The sequence below is a fragment of the Macaca thibetana genome, chromosome 12, assembly GCF_024542745.1.
Source record: "Macaca thibetana thibetana isolate TM-01 chromosome 12, ASM2454274v1, whole genome shotgun sequence".
In the NCBI taxonomy this organism is placed as follows: Eukaryota; Metazoa; Chordata; class Mammalia; order Primates; family Cercopithecidae; genus Macaca; species Macaca thibetana.
In genome coordinates, this window is record NC_065589.1 from 66,935,901 (window position 1) to 66,950,301 (window position 14,401).

At 33.2% G+C, this 14,401-nt stretch overlaps 1 protein-coding gene across 3 annotated transcripts in view; it reads left to right on the forward strand.

Moving 5' to 3' along the window:
* The window catches only part of LNPK (lunapark, ER junction formation factor), an 80,417-nt gene that overhangs the window by 28,793 nt on the left and 37,223 nt on the right, over window positions 1–14,401 (forward strand). For all 3 annotated transcript variants that reach the window (XM_050751789.1, XM_050751790.1, XM_050751792.1), the window contains exons 6-8: window positions 2,657–2,697; window positions 9,204–9,287; window positions 9,370–9,421. In XM_050751789.1, coding sequence (XP_050607746.1) covers window positions 2,657–2,697; window positions 9,204–9,287; window positions 9,370–9,421 — 177 coding nt within the window. The remainder of the gene's footprint in view (window positions 1–2,656; window positions 2,698–9,203; window positions 9,288–9,369; window positions 9,422–14,401) is intronic.

A 14,401-nucleotide genomic window follows, 5' to 3' on the forward strand; every position in this document is an offset into this window, starting at 1 on the left:
CAACAACAGGTACTTTGCAGAACATATTTGAATTTGTTATTGCGTAGTGCCAAAGGGAACATCATTGCTCTCAAGGACTTAACCATTGTTAGTTATGTGAATTTTAATTATGAATAGAAGCTATCTTGACTTGCCTCACAGCAGTTTGATGGCTTAGCAGTGGTAAAGTTTTATTGTCATATTTTGAGCTCAAAACCTAGATTGAAATACTTCCAAATGAGAAGAACCAACTTCAGCCACTGTGTTTGAATACTGACTGGCTTTGGAAATTAGCTTTTGCTACAGCCTTGATAATGGTTCTTAATTATTGCAACCTAAGATTGCAAGGCAAAACAATGTATATATGCAAAACCTATAATGTGGTAAAGTCATTTAGAAAACAACATTGTAATGACAAGTAATTTTTTAAAAAATGCTATAAAAATGAAAACAAGAAACAGAATTGCCATTCCCACACAAATTTGCAGCAGATGCATTATCCAGCTGAAATTATAGTTCCAGTAGAATTTTTCAGACCTCAAGGCAAGTGCAAAGGAAATTTCCATGTTTCTAAATCCATTTCGCTGTATAATTGAAGAGCTTCAGTCTTTGGAAGTGATTAACTTCCAATGTAATAATACTCTAAAAGGGAAATGCCAAAAGAAGAATCTAATAGAATTTTGTAAATGCCTTCCAAACTAGTGAATATGCTCAATTAAAATCATATGCTTGTGGATTGGTATCAATATTTGGCAGTAACTACCTGTGTGAAAAGATATTTTAAAAAATCAGATATGTAAAATCTCATTACAGATCAGCATTAATGGATTATCATTTGCAATCAGTTTTGATGATAGAGAACACTTAGCTTTGAACCTCAATTAAGTGAAATGTTATCCACCCCCAAAAGTATTCCATTCTTTTCACTGGTAGACTTATATTACAAAAAATTGAACTCAATTATTATATAGGTTGAATATCCCAAATCTGAAAATTCAAAATCTGAAATGCTCCTAAATCCAAAATTTTTTGAATGCCAACATTATACTCGAAATGGTCCTTGGAGCATTTTGGATTTTGGATTTTTGGATTTGGGATGCACAGCAGGGGCGTATTCTGCAGATATTCCAAAACTAAAAAAAAAATTGAAATCTGAAACACATCTAGCACCAAGCATTTCAGATAAGAGATACTCAACCTGTATTTGAATTTAGTCAATAAAGTTTGTGGAAATTTTGTATTTCTTTCGTATTTCTTAGGCTGGGTGCAGTGGCTCATGCTGTAATCCAGCACTTTGGGAGGCCAAGGCAGGTGGATCACCTGAGTTCAGGAATTCAAGACCAGCCTGGCCAACATGGAGAAACCCTGTCTGTACTGAAAATACAAAAATTAGCTTGGTGTGGTGGTACACACCTGTAATTCCAGCTTGGGAGGCTGAGGCATGAGAATTGCTTGCACTCTGGAGGCAAAGGCTGCAGTGAGCTGAGATCATGCCACTGCACTCCAGCCTGGGTGGCAGAACAATACCCTGTCTCAAAAATCAAAAAGTACGTACTTGATTTTGCTTTTTGGTCCATAAAGCCCAAAATACTTAGTTTTTCCTTTACAGAATAAGTTTACTGACCCTTGGATTAAAGTATAGATGTTTGGCTTGGTCTTATCTAACAAAAAATTACTATTCTCTTTGAAGATGTTAGCAGATTTCTCCCCCTTTTAGTAATAAGTTAGCTAGCACATTAAAGACTGCTTAATCTATTTTGAAAAATTTTTTTATAGTAAAATCATCTTTTTATATGTTTGTGTTTCTTTGAATCTTTATATAAATGGTGTACTTTGAGTTGGGTATTCAGGTATTTGTTACCTAGAATTTCAGTGAAGAAGTAATAATTTTATTTATAAATTTAATTAAGTATTAAGAACAGTTATTTACGTTTCATTCGATAACATTTAAGCCATAAGTTCTTCTTTCCATATGGAATAGTGTGTCAATCTGTATTAAATATTTCTAGAGAAAAACTAGAAACTTAAATACATTTGTAAATCCAACATTGACATTCATAAAAGGTATCCTTTGAGATGATTCTTTCTGTTCCACCATGCCAACCTATATAAGCAGGCAAATCTTAGAAATGCTTAATTTTGAAAAGTTATTCATATTTTTTTCCATGTCCCTTCTCAGATTCAATAAGATAGATTTTCAAGGTTTTTTTTAAAAAGTCATGCTTACTATCTTCAGGCTTGACTAAGTAAAATATGTACTTATTTCCTTATAAACAAAGAGAACATTTTTATTACCAGTGTATAAAAAGAGATTTGATACTAATTTTGTAAATTAATGTGGGTGAGGTGTTGAAAGGAAAAAGAAATAGTAGAAAGTAATGTTTCTGAACACATTAAAAAAAGTGTGTGTATATTTCAATTTAGAAAGGTGCTTTATACTATGTAAAGTCAATTTCTCCCCTAAATGGTTTGTAATATATAACACAGGCAAAAATATGAACTATATGTAGGTGAAGATGGAGATAATTTTTGTCTCTACACATCAGTTAAATTTTGAGACATCCTAAAATGAGAAAGTTTTCTTGTGTTTGCTACCGTGTGTCATTTGGCATGATGTTTTCTTGTATCTAAATATCTTAATATTTGATTTAGCTTTTATTGAAATCTTGTTTTCTAGATGAAGCATTGGATGATTTAAAATCCCAGAGGAAAAAAATAGTAAGTTAACTTTTATTTAAAATTAATTTATATTAAACTAATAAGAACTGAATAAATAATGTTTGTGTGTTGGAAGTTAATAACTCTCCAAGGAAGAAATATGCTTTTAGATAGCACTTTAATGATGAAGTGAAATTGTGAATATTTTTGCTAGTTAAAAATGATTGGTAGGAAAAAGTAGTTTAGAAGGACTTTTGAGATTCTGAGAGTCTATATCAGTTGGAAGCTGAGAAGTAAGTAAATGAGTCATATTCGAGGCCTAAATGAGGCAGAGAGGGTAAAAAGGTGGGTACCCAGATTGTTTATTAGAGCTAAATACAAAAGGACAAAATATCTCCACATGTCAGTTCTAGGTTTTCTTGACACCAAGAAAGAGAGGGAATCAAGATTAGTTGTAAGAGAAATTCAACATGAAAGTACTGAAGAAGAGATGGGAGAGAGAGATATATAATTGTTTTCTTCAGAGTTTTCCACTTTCTGTCAGTAACTCTGATCACATGATATCTATTGTGGGGCTAGTTGATGCATCCCTTCAGATGTGTTGGAAAGAGGACCATGAGTAAGACAGAAGGAGCTCTAAATGTTGATAATATAGTAGTCTGTAATAAGTGAATTGAAGTTGGTGTTTGACATAGAGCTACTAATTTTTAATGTTTATTTTTCAAGTGTGAAAATGATAACTGCTGATAGTATTATGTTGTATAGAAATGTATTTAATAAAATGTAATCAGGTGCAAATGATCAATTTGATACATTTTAGTCTAGTGTGTAACAAGTAATAATTAAGAAACCAATATTGTGAAGGTTAAGACTAACGTTAAAAATTATTCTGTGAATTGATAATATTAGATACTGGTTTTAAGGGCTTTAAGTACCTGAAAAGAAAGAGGACTTTAATTTTGAAAGGATTCCTTCGCTTTATTTGTTTGCTTCTTATTAGGTGTCCTATAAAGTATTTATCAAAATTGCATTGACAATTTTGGTGGTTCTAAATTGCCAAACACAGAATTATCTTATTATTATATTTCTGCTAGTCTGAACGTTATGGAACAGCCAGAAATTCAAAGTTTAGAAGTTGTGATATGATTGGTTTGACTTGCTGATGAGATAAAAAGAAAAGCTGGTACTGGTGATCAGAGACAAGTCCTGCTTATACCAAAATGGAGAAATATTAGTTAAAGTAGAAAAGATGAAGAGGAAGACAAAGGAGAGCAGAAAAGAAAAAAATCCTAAGTGATGAGAAGCAGCCCAATGTCTCTGGCATCACATGGCCAGAAAACAGGATCTTGAAGAATATATGATTTGGAAAATCTCTCAATAGAGTAACAGAGCCGACTTGGAAAATTGTGTGGAAGGATAAGTCAAGCTATTTACTTTTTTTTTTTTTTTTTTTTTTTTTTGAGATGGAGTCTCACGCTGTTGCCCAGGCTGGAGTGCAGTGGCGCGATCTCGGCTCACTGCAAGCTCCGCCTCCCGGGTTCCCGCCATTCTCCTGCCTCAGCCTCCTGAGTAGCTGCGACTACAGGCGCCCGCCACCGCGCCCGGCTAATTTTTTGTATTTTTAGTAGAGATGGGGTTTCACTGTGGTCTCGATCTCCTGACCTTGTGATCCGCCCGCCTCGGCCTCCCAAAGTGCTGGGATTACAGGCTTGAGCCACCGCGCCCGGCCAAGCTATTTACTTTTAAATAGCCTTTAAAGGAATCGCAACATAAAAGATATTCCATTTTAAGTCTGACAACAGTTAAAAAAGTTCAGAGTTCAATAGCTCTGTATGTTTAAATGGTTCATTAGGCATCAGTATTAATAATGCAGTATGGCATTTCTCTTGCAGTATGACTAAAGAAAAATAAGTTGGCTCTAATTCACTTTATTAATTAAACACAATTTGCATTTACTTGATTATTATTGTTGGTTATAATACTGTTTGCTACTGGAACTAGTCTGTGGTCTTGACTGTTCAAGCCTTTAACAGAGCTGCTTTGTTTGAGTAGTTTTACACTTTGGTTTTTTTTTTTTTTTTGAGACAGAATTTTGCTCTTGTTGCCCAGGCTGGAGTGCAGTGGTGCAATCTTGGCTCACTGCAACCTCTGCCTCCCAGGTTCAAGTGATTCTCCTGCCTCAGCTTCCCAGGTAGCTGGGATTACAGGCATGCGCCACCACACCTGACTAATTTTGTATTTTTAGTAGAGACAGGGCTTCACTATGTTGGCCAGGCTGGTCACTACTTGATATTTTATTAAAAGTGGTTTCCTTGGGGATGCATCCCTTTAATCTGAATAGATTTGTAATGTAATTTGAAATTTGTAAAATTGTAGTTTGTAATGACAGATATGCATTATCAATTGATTAAAAAGTTAAATTAGGAAAAAGCGTCTTAACAAGATTTTAAGAGCTTAGTATTTACTTATTAATATAAAGTTAGGAAGTAATCTTTAGTTATCTAAAAAATTCCCAAGTCTAGATCTGCGTGCATTTTACCACTCACGTATTTTGTGGTCCTTTAACAAAACTTGAGTTTTTAATAATCACTGAGTAATCTGTGCAAGCAGATAATCCCTCTGCATCCATGAGCATTCCTTCAAAACAGTTCAGAAATCAAGCTCTACCAAAATACATGAGTCAAGATTACCTCTTTAAATGACTTCATGAAAATTTTGTGCTTTTTTCAGAATAGTAGTCCTATGTGGTAATTTCTAGCGTTCCTTGGGAAATCTGTGTTTTTCTGAATCCTGAGAAAAATCACTTGAGAAATTGGGAACATGAGGAAAAGTGTTATACTTCCCTGAGAATTAAAGCTTAACAATCAACTACAGATGTTACTAGTTCAAAGGAATTCACTAATGTCAGCTGAAGGCAAGAGCAAGAAATTCTGACATGCTGAGTTACAGGTTAATGTTGACATTTCTGGGAGCAGTACAGAATCATACAGAAGTGGTACAATGTAATCATTTAGTCTTGTGGGCATTTATGGCACTCTCTTATTAATGGTGAGTCATTCTTGCAAATAAAAATGTTTATATACCTACTATAATTTATATAAATGTATAAAGTATACTTTGTACAAATCCTATGCATGATATTCCATGAAATAAGTTTTGGAAGGAAAAGAAGTCCTTAAATTGGCAAATTTAGCTTTTATTCTCTATAGAGTTTTTAACCTTATTGTGGCTTCAAATGTTACATTTTTATATTACTCAGTAATATTTTCTGGCTTTTCCCAGTGTTTGAATATTCACTTTAGGCTACACAGTAACAGAAAAAAATGCAAAGAAGAAAGATGTGACTATTATTGTGGAATACTCTTATATGAAAGCAGAAAATGATATAACATCTGAATTAGTAAAAACATCATCAATTTCAACAGCAAACCCCAAATCAGGGATACCAGACAGTATTTTCAGCATGATAAAATGATGAGTTTATATGGTGTAACATGCTCCTTAATACTCTGAATTGCAAAATCAATGCAAAATGAAAGAAATGAAAGAAAGTTTTCTTACATCTGGAATATTTTTCACAAATAAATGTTGGTTAGGGAAATTAATGATTTGTGTGTTTTAAAATTCTGTTTCAAGAATAATTTTAGTATGACGTATTTGTAGAATTATCTTTCAAAACTTAAAAAATTTTTTTTGACATTTATTTTTGTGCTAGTATGCACACAATAAGTTTTGTGCACTTTTTTGCTCTTGTTGCCTTTTATCTTTTAATGTTTTCTATGATGTAATGGTTTTATCAAGTAGAAATAATTTTTACATGTCATAGAAATATACAGTCTCGTCACAATGTTGACTCTTAATATAATCATGTATTTATTATTCTATCTTTTAAAATAAAAAAGCCCCTAAAACTTTTAGTACAACCGTATTACAGAAAAATGATTCATTCTTTACACTAACACTAACGATAGCCGATAAGCTCAAAAATAAAAAATTGCAAAAAAATGTTATAGTGTTTTAAAGTTTACGAATTTGTGTTGGGCTGCGTTCAAAGCTGTCTTGGGCCACATGTGGCTGGTGGCTAAGGGTTGGAGAAGCTTGATTTAGAGAATTCTCAAGAATTCTAGTTTCTTTTTCCTGAATCTTGAGGTTCATATGTTGAGTTTTTGGAAATAGTTTGTTTCAGGCCCATTCTGAGTAACTGAGGTGTCACTGAAAATTATGTTAATATTTTAGGCACTGTTGTGGACTCTTTCTCCTATATTATATATTTTAAAAATTGCACAGTAGTGCTATGAAGTATTAAAATATCTATGCAGAGGAGAAACTGAGGCTGACAGATGTGCTAACAGTCTTCCTAAGAATGGAAATGTGCATTGAACCCAGATTTTTTCTCACTTTGAAGTTTCAAGTTCATGTTCTTTCCACTGAACAGTGTATTTAAAACATATTATTACTTAAATGTTGTATGGATGTGTGTTAATTAAGCTATTATGTGAAAATATTTTGTTAGAAATAAATGTAAAAAATGGGAGATAGATTTGCATCTTTTAGTACTTAAAAATTATTTTATTTAAGATAAATAAAAACATAGACACACTTGAATACTTGCTGAATAATCTACCAGGAATGCAGTCATTCGATAAAGTAGCATTTCGATTTGGAGTTTTGTTTGTTGTTTTAAAGATCACAGTTTAATCTTTTTAAACCTAGTAGTAGTTTTAGAGTTATCTGTCCAAATCAGTATGGCTGTTTACATTTACATTATTTAAAATGAAATAAAACTACAGGCTAGGTGCAGTGGCTCACACCTGTAATCCCAGCACTTTGGGAGACTGAGGCAGGTGGATCACTTGAGGCCAAGAGTTCGAGACCAGCCTGGCCAATATGGCGAAACCTCATCTCTACTAAAAATACAAAAATTAGCCAGGTGTGGTGGCACGCATCTGTAATCCTAGCTACTTGGGAGGCTGAGGCAGAGAATCACTTGAACCTGCGAGGTGGAGGCTGCAGTGAGCCGAAACCATATCACTGCACTCCAGCCTAGGTGACAGAGTGAGACTCCATCTAAGACAAAACGAAGCGAAACAAAACAAAAGTACAAATTCAGTTCCCCTGTTGCACAAGCAACATTTTAAGTGCTCATTTATCACATAGGGCTTAGTGGCTACTATTATGCTGACATAGACCGTTTTTGTCATTGCCTAAAGTTTTACTGCACAACACTGCTAGAACATCAAAAGTCTACTGTGTAGTGATCAAGGATTTGTTTCTTTGATATTCCATGTAGATTATGTTGGTTTGGGGATGTATTTTATTATGCCCTCTTTCTACCCCCGTTCCTAGTTTCTCTTTTTTTTCTAACCCTAAAGTGATACTATAAACATCTCCTTTACATCAGAAAAATCAACTTGCCTATTTTGAGAATTTATCATAATTTTGCAATAGGAAAATATTTTAGTTTCATTAAACCAAGGTAAGGCTAATAAATCATTCATCTAAGTACCTACTTCTTAAATGTTGAATTGAGTGTTTAATGAGGAATCTGTTAACTGCTATTGTGGCAGCATATTTTTAACTCAGTAAATGTGCTCTGGGTTGCATTTTAAAATAAATGTCCTTTGGAATGAATATGACATTTAATCTAAGTGGTTATCAGTGGTCACTGAGAAAGAAAAGGTTCTTTTCCAATTTTTGCAAAAGCATTTTATCCTACACATTAGGTAATTTGTCATAACTATGACTGTCTTATACTAAAGTTCAACCTTTTTCTGATGTTGAACTAGCCGTAACTGCTCATGATACTTTACTAGCGATTATATTTTAAGTTAAACCCGTGTATTAAGTTATAAAGTGACTTGAGTGCATGGTAAATAAAATGCTACAATAATGAAGTGATTTAATTATAGTCCCTAGTGTGAACATAGAACTCAGTAAAATTTTTACTTAAATTCTGTGCTCAGTTTTTTCTCTAAAGTTGTTTGAGTCTAAGTAAAAAAGAGGTGAGGGTTATCTTTTAAAGTCATTTGAACAAATTCCATGGCTGTTCTCCCAGTTAGTGAGTTTTCACTGCATTTGCAGCAAGCTAATTGCTTCTGCTAATAAATAATCTAAAATCGATGCTGACAGCAGTTAATTGGCACAGAGATTTTATTTTGTAAAGCTCTTGGCTAACGACCTTCTTTAAATTAATAGCATTAAGTGCTATGAGGAAATAAATCTAAGGAATTGCCTGTCATTTGCTTGTCATGTCTAATAACTTCCAATAATGATGGCTGATAGATTTTTGCACATTCCATTATTGAAGTTGGTGCATGTAATTATTCTCCTCATTATATGTAAACAATTAGGAATATTTGGTATTTCCTCACAGTAAAGCTGTTAAGTACAAGTAACATTAGAGGTTAGAAGCCATTTTAAAATCTGGATTTTAATTATTCGAATGTAGGAAGTCTTTCATTCTATTTGGATATGTTAAGGATATTTAAACCTTTTTGAATAGGACTTATAAAAATAAGTAGTGTGTGTTTTGAAATGTGACAATTTATGGAAATTTTTGTTCGTAGCTTGAAGAAGTCATGGAAAAAGAAACTTACAAGACGGCTAAATTAATACTTGAAAGGTTTGATCCAGACTCAAAGAAAGCAAAGGTAAGACTGTGATATAACTACTATTTTATTATAAATTACACATTGTAATAGGTCACTGTAATAACATTATTATAATTGACAGGAGTGTGAGCCGCCATCTGCTGGAGCAGCTGTAACTGCAAGACCTGGACAAGGTAAATAGCTTTGTAGAAACTGCTGCTGCTGTTGGAAAGATCCATATTTACCCAAGTGAGTTCAAAAGTGTGTTGGAGGTGTGCAAAAACTTATGTAGAATGCTTCTATGTAGATTTATATTTGGTAATTTGGGATATGACTTAGGGTGGATAGCAATAATTTTATTTCATTTTGATTTTATGGGAATATGTTGTTAGGATATCAAATATGTGTTGAGATTAAATATATGATTGGTTTTAATCTTTTAAAATTTAAGTAATTTCATTAATATTTTGTAAATATTTCCCACTTTCAAATAATAATCTCTTGGAATATCTGTTATGAAAATCCTTACATTTTATGTTTTATTTTTGAAAAATGTTACGATTTCTGTGAAATTTTAAGTTTCTTCTAAAATAACACTTAAGAATAGAATAAAATAATTTAGAAATAAGAAAAATGAAAATTGAATTATCGCTATATTATGTTAACTCTTTATTTTTGAGGTTGTATTACCATATTATTAATGAAGTCATTGCTATTACATCATTAAATGTTATATAAAATTTTAACAGTCATTCCATTAAGTGGTTACATAAAATATTCCCAAGACTGGCATGGGAAAAGATATTCTGAGTTTGCAATGACTTTTGTCTTTGTTCTTTTCTTTAATAATATAGTTTGTAAGGGTTTTGTTGCAATATAGAATGTTACTTTTAAAAATTTAACTTCAATTTTTGCAGCCCCCCAGAATTATAACCTACTTTGTAAAGGTAGGATGACATTTAGACCTTTGAATGTAAATCTTTTTATAAGTATTCACAAATATCATGGATATTAAATAAGTCATAATAATTTTAGGTTTTCCAGTTGGCAGGGCTATATGGGAAGAATTCCCTACACCTCCACGTTTTCCATAAGTAGGATTTTGGTTCATAGAAATATTAACATTTTTTTTTGTTTTGAAGCCTTCACTTTTGCAAAAAGTAGAAGTTCACATATGATTAAAATGAATTAGGCATATATACTTGCAATGAAACTCCTACTTTCATAACCAGTTTAAAGTTTTCTACAATGTATGTACTTTCTAGTAAATACAAAAACATTTTTTGGCCTATAAGGCAGATTTCTATAATTTCTAAAGCATTTTGTATAACTGGAACTAATTTTTCAAGAATATCTATATCTATCTATCTATCTATCTATCTATCTATCTATCTATCTACCTACCTACCTACCTACCTATCTATCTATCTATCTATCTATCTATCTATCTATCTATCTATCTACAAAGTCTCGCTCTGCCCCCTAGGCTGGAGTGCAGTGGCACAATGTCAGTTCACTGCAACCTTGGCTTCCCTGGTTTAAGCGGTCCTTCCACCTCAGCCTCCCGAGTAGCTGGGATTACAAGCATGCATCACCACACCTAGCTAATGTTTGTATTTTTAGTAGAGATGGGGTTTCACCACGTTGGCTCAGCTGGTCTTGAACTCCTGACTTCAAGTGATCTGCCCACCTTGGCCTCCCAAAGTGTTGGGATTACAGGCATGAGCCACCATGTCCAGTCAAGAATATTTTTTAGTTAAACTCGTAGAAGCAGAGAGTAGAAATATTATTTCTAGGGGTGGAGAGCAGGGATGGGAGAAATGGGGGAAATGTTAGTCAAAGGATATAAAATTTCAGTTATTTAGGTGAATAACTTCAGGAGATTTAAGTACAGCATGGTGAGAATACTAATACTGTGTTGTATACTTGAAATTTGCTAAGAAAGTAGATCTTGTGTTCTCAGCACACATACACACACACACACACACACATAAAGGTAACTGAGTTTTTGGATTTGTTAGTTAGCTTGACTATAGTAATCTTTTCCCAATGTATAAAATACTTTAAAAATGACCTTAGTGAATGTATTTTTAAAATGTGATATTTTGTAGAAAGCTGTTGTTATTACTTTTTACTAATATATGTTCTGTCTTATTAAAGAACAAAATTATGATACCCTTTACTAACATTCTTCAGTATTTATTATATTTAGGCAACATAATTATTTTAAAAATCTGAATTTATATTTTCTTAGTAAAGTTTGAAACCCAAATAATTTTTTTCCTTCTGATGTCATATTGAAATTATAGAAAAATGATTGCTGATCTCTCTAGCAATCATTTTTCTATAATCCATGCTTTGGATTCCTGTGACTTTGCTTTTCGATATTCTTTTAGGAAGAATTAACATTTAGGTATAATATTGAATAACTGTTATGTGCAGACAATATGGGAATAAAGAAATAAATAACATGGTTTTTGACCTTAAGCTTATGGCCTAATTATTTTATTTTAAAAAATACTTTTTCTGGTGTACACTGTTGTAGTGTTCATTGTTCTTCCAAGTATGTAGTAATTAATTGCTGTTTGGAATTTTTTCTTAAAAAAAATTCTAAATTATATCCCAGCTTTATTCTACTTTTTGAAAATTATACTTTAGTTTTGTGTTTAATTTATTTGTTTTGAATATCTCTTAGTTCCTATCATTTCTATAGGTGACTTAGTCATTAATTTTGTTTAATTTCTGTATTTCTGTGAGTTTGAAGTCAGGTCTTTATTTTTTTGCCAAACCACTGTTCTCTCTTTTTCTTATTGTTTTTAGAATTTAGCGTGTTTCTAAACTTAAACAATAGAAAGTGGAAAACAAATACTAAAAGATACATGTATGTACCTATGTGCCCTTGAAAAGATCTTTCCAAAATGAATCTGATTGTGATATCCTTATCTTAGTAACTCTCCTGCATGATTACTGAACCAGAACTTTGAGTCATGTGTACTAGGCATCTTTCTTTTTATTTTTTGTTATTAAGTTGTTCATGATGGATATTATTGATTATAAATTTTGAGGATAGTATTCTTTGATTTGCTAAGGTTTAACACTAAAAGGAGTATCATGTTTACCAATTGCTCTAAACTAACCTAGTCCCTCCACTCTCACCCCTTAATAGACTTTATTTTTTAGAATAATTTTAGATGTATACAAAAATAGCAAAGATAATATAAATACTCCCACATACTCTTGTGCTGAGTTTCTCTTATATTAACATGTGGTACATTTGTTACAGTTTGATGCTTTATTGTTAACTAAAGTCCATAGTTTATTCATATTTCCTTAGTTTTTATCTGATGTCTTTTTAGTTCTAGGATCCCATCCAGATACAGCATTGCCTTCTGTTGTCTTGTCTTCTTAGGCTTCTTTTGGCTCTGACATTTCTCAGACTTTCCTTGTTTTTAATGACTTTGACAGTTTTGCCCCAACTCTTTTCTATAAGGAATTTATATCTATGGGTGCTTAATCTTAGAAAATCAGGGCCATCACTTGATATGAAGGAATAACCAAACATAAAAGTAAATATATGTATATATTCACATTAAATGGCATTATTTTCTGCTTAGATGCTTAGTATTTTAGTTCTGTAGAAATTATAGACTGAGAGATGGGAAGACTTAATGTCTTTAGTAGATTAAAATGTAATAGTTTGGATGTAAATGAAAAATAGAGTTTGCCACAGTATGAATTCCTGAATAGTTTCTATAGATTTCTAAAGAAATCTAGATATTTGGAGCTGGTGAAAATTAAACTTGTCTTTAAGATTTTGATTGGTATACAGAACTAAATTTCATTTTTATGCACTAGTGTCTGATTTATTCTTTTTTTTTTTTTCCTTCAATGCATGTTTACTGAGTGTCTGCTATCTGCCAGGTACATTTTAGGCCCTGGTGATACAGTAGTGAACAAAACAGATAAAAACATTTCTCTCCCTTTGTTGGGAGTGAGGAGATAGCCAGTAAATTACTGTTAGGAGAAAATAAAGGATGGTGAATAGGGAGTACCTTGAGTGAGGGCAGGTTGAAATTTAAAATAGGATTGTCAGGGAACACCTCATTGATAAGGTGACATTTGATGAAAGAAATGAGAGTATGAACCTTTTAGATATCTGAGGGAAGCACATTCCAGATAGAGGAATCAGTAAGTGCAAAGACCCTGAGTGAAGAGCATGTCTGGAGTGCTGTAGAATAGCAGGGAGGCCTGTATGACTGGACTAGACTGAGCAAGGGGGAGATTAGGAAGAGTGGCAGTGAGAAAAGTAACAAGTAAAAGTAACATCTCATGTAGGGCCTTGTAGAATGTGGACCGTTGCAAAAACTTCAGTTCTCAATTAGGTTTTTTTTTTTTTCTAAGAAATTTTGTTTTGTTTTGAGCAGAGTATTGACATGGTCTTAATTATGTCTTAGAAGGAAGTCTACTGTATTGAGAAGAGGCTACAGAGGGAGCAAAAGTGAAAGCAGGAAGATTAATTAGGAAGCTACTGCAGTAATGTAGGAAAGCATTTGATGATGGCTTAGACCAGGGATATCCAATCCCTAGGCTACACTGGAAGAATTGTCTTGGGCTACATATAAAATATACTAACACTAATGATAGCTGATGCTAAAAAAAAAATAAATCTCATGGTGTTTTCAGAAAATTTGCAAATTTGTGTTTGGTTACATTCAAAGCCATCCTGGGCCACAAGCAGCCTGTGGGCCATGGGTTGGACAAGCTTGGTTTAGACCTTGGATAGTAATATTGGAAGTGGTTTTTAAAAATAATTAACTAGGCCAGGCATGGTGGCTCACGCCTGTAATCCCAGCACTTTGGGAGGCCAAGGTGGGTGTATGACTTGAGGTCAGGGGTTCAAGACCAGCCTGGCCAACATGGTGAAACCCCGTCTCTACTAAAAATATAAAAATTAGCCAAGCCTGGTGGTGGCTACCTGTAATCCCAGCTACTCGGGAGGCTGAGGCAGGAGAATCGCTCCAACCCGGGAGGTGGAGTTTGTAGTGAACCGAGATTGTGCCACTGCACTCCATCCTGGGCAACAGAGCAAGACTCTGTCTCAAAAACAAATGATTTGTTTATATTTTTTAAAACTTAATTTCCTCTTACTTTCTCTTCACCCCAGGTTAAGGTGA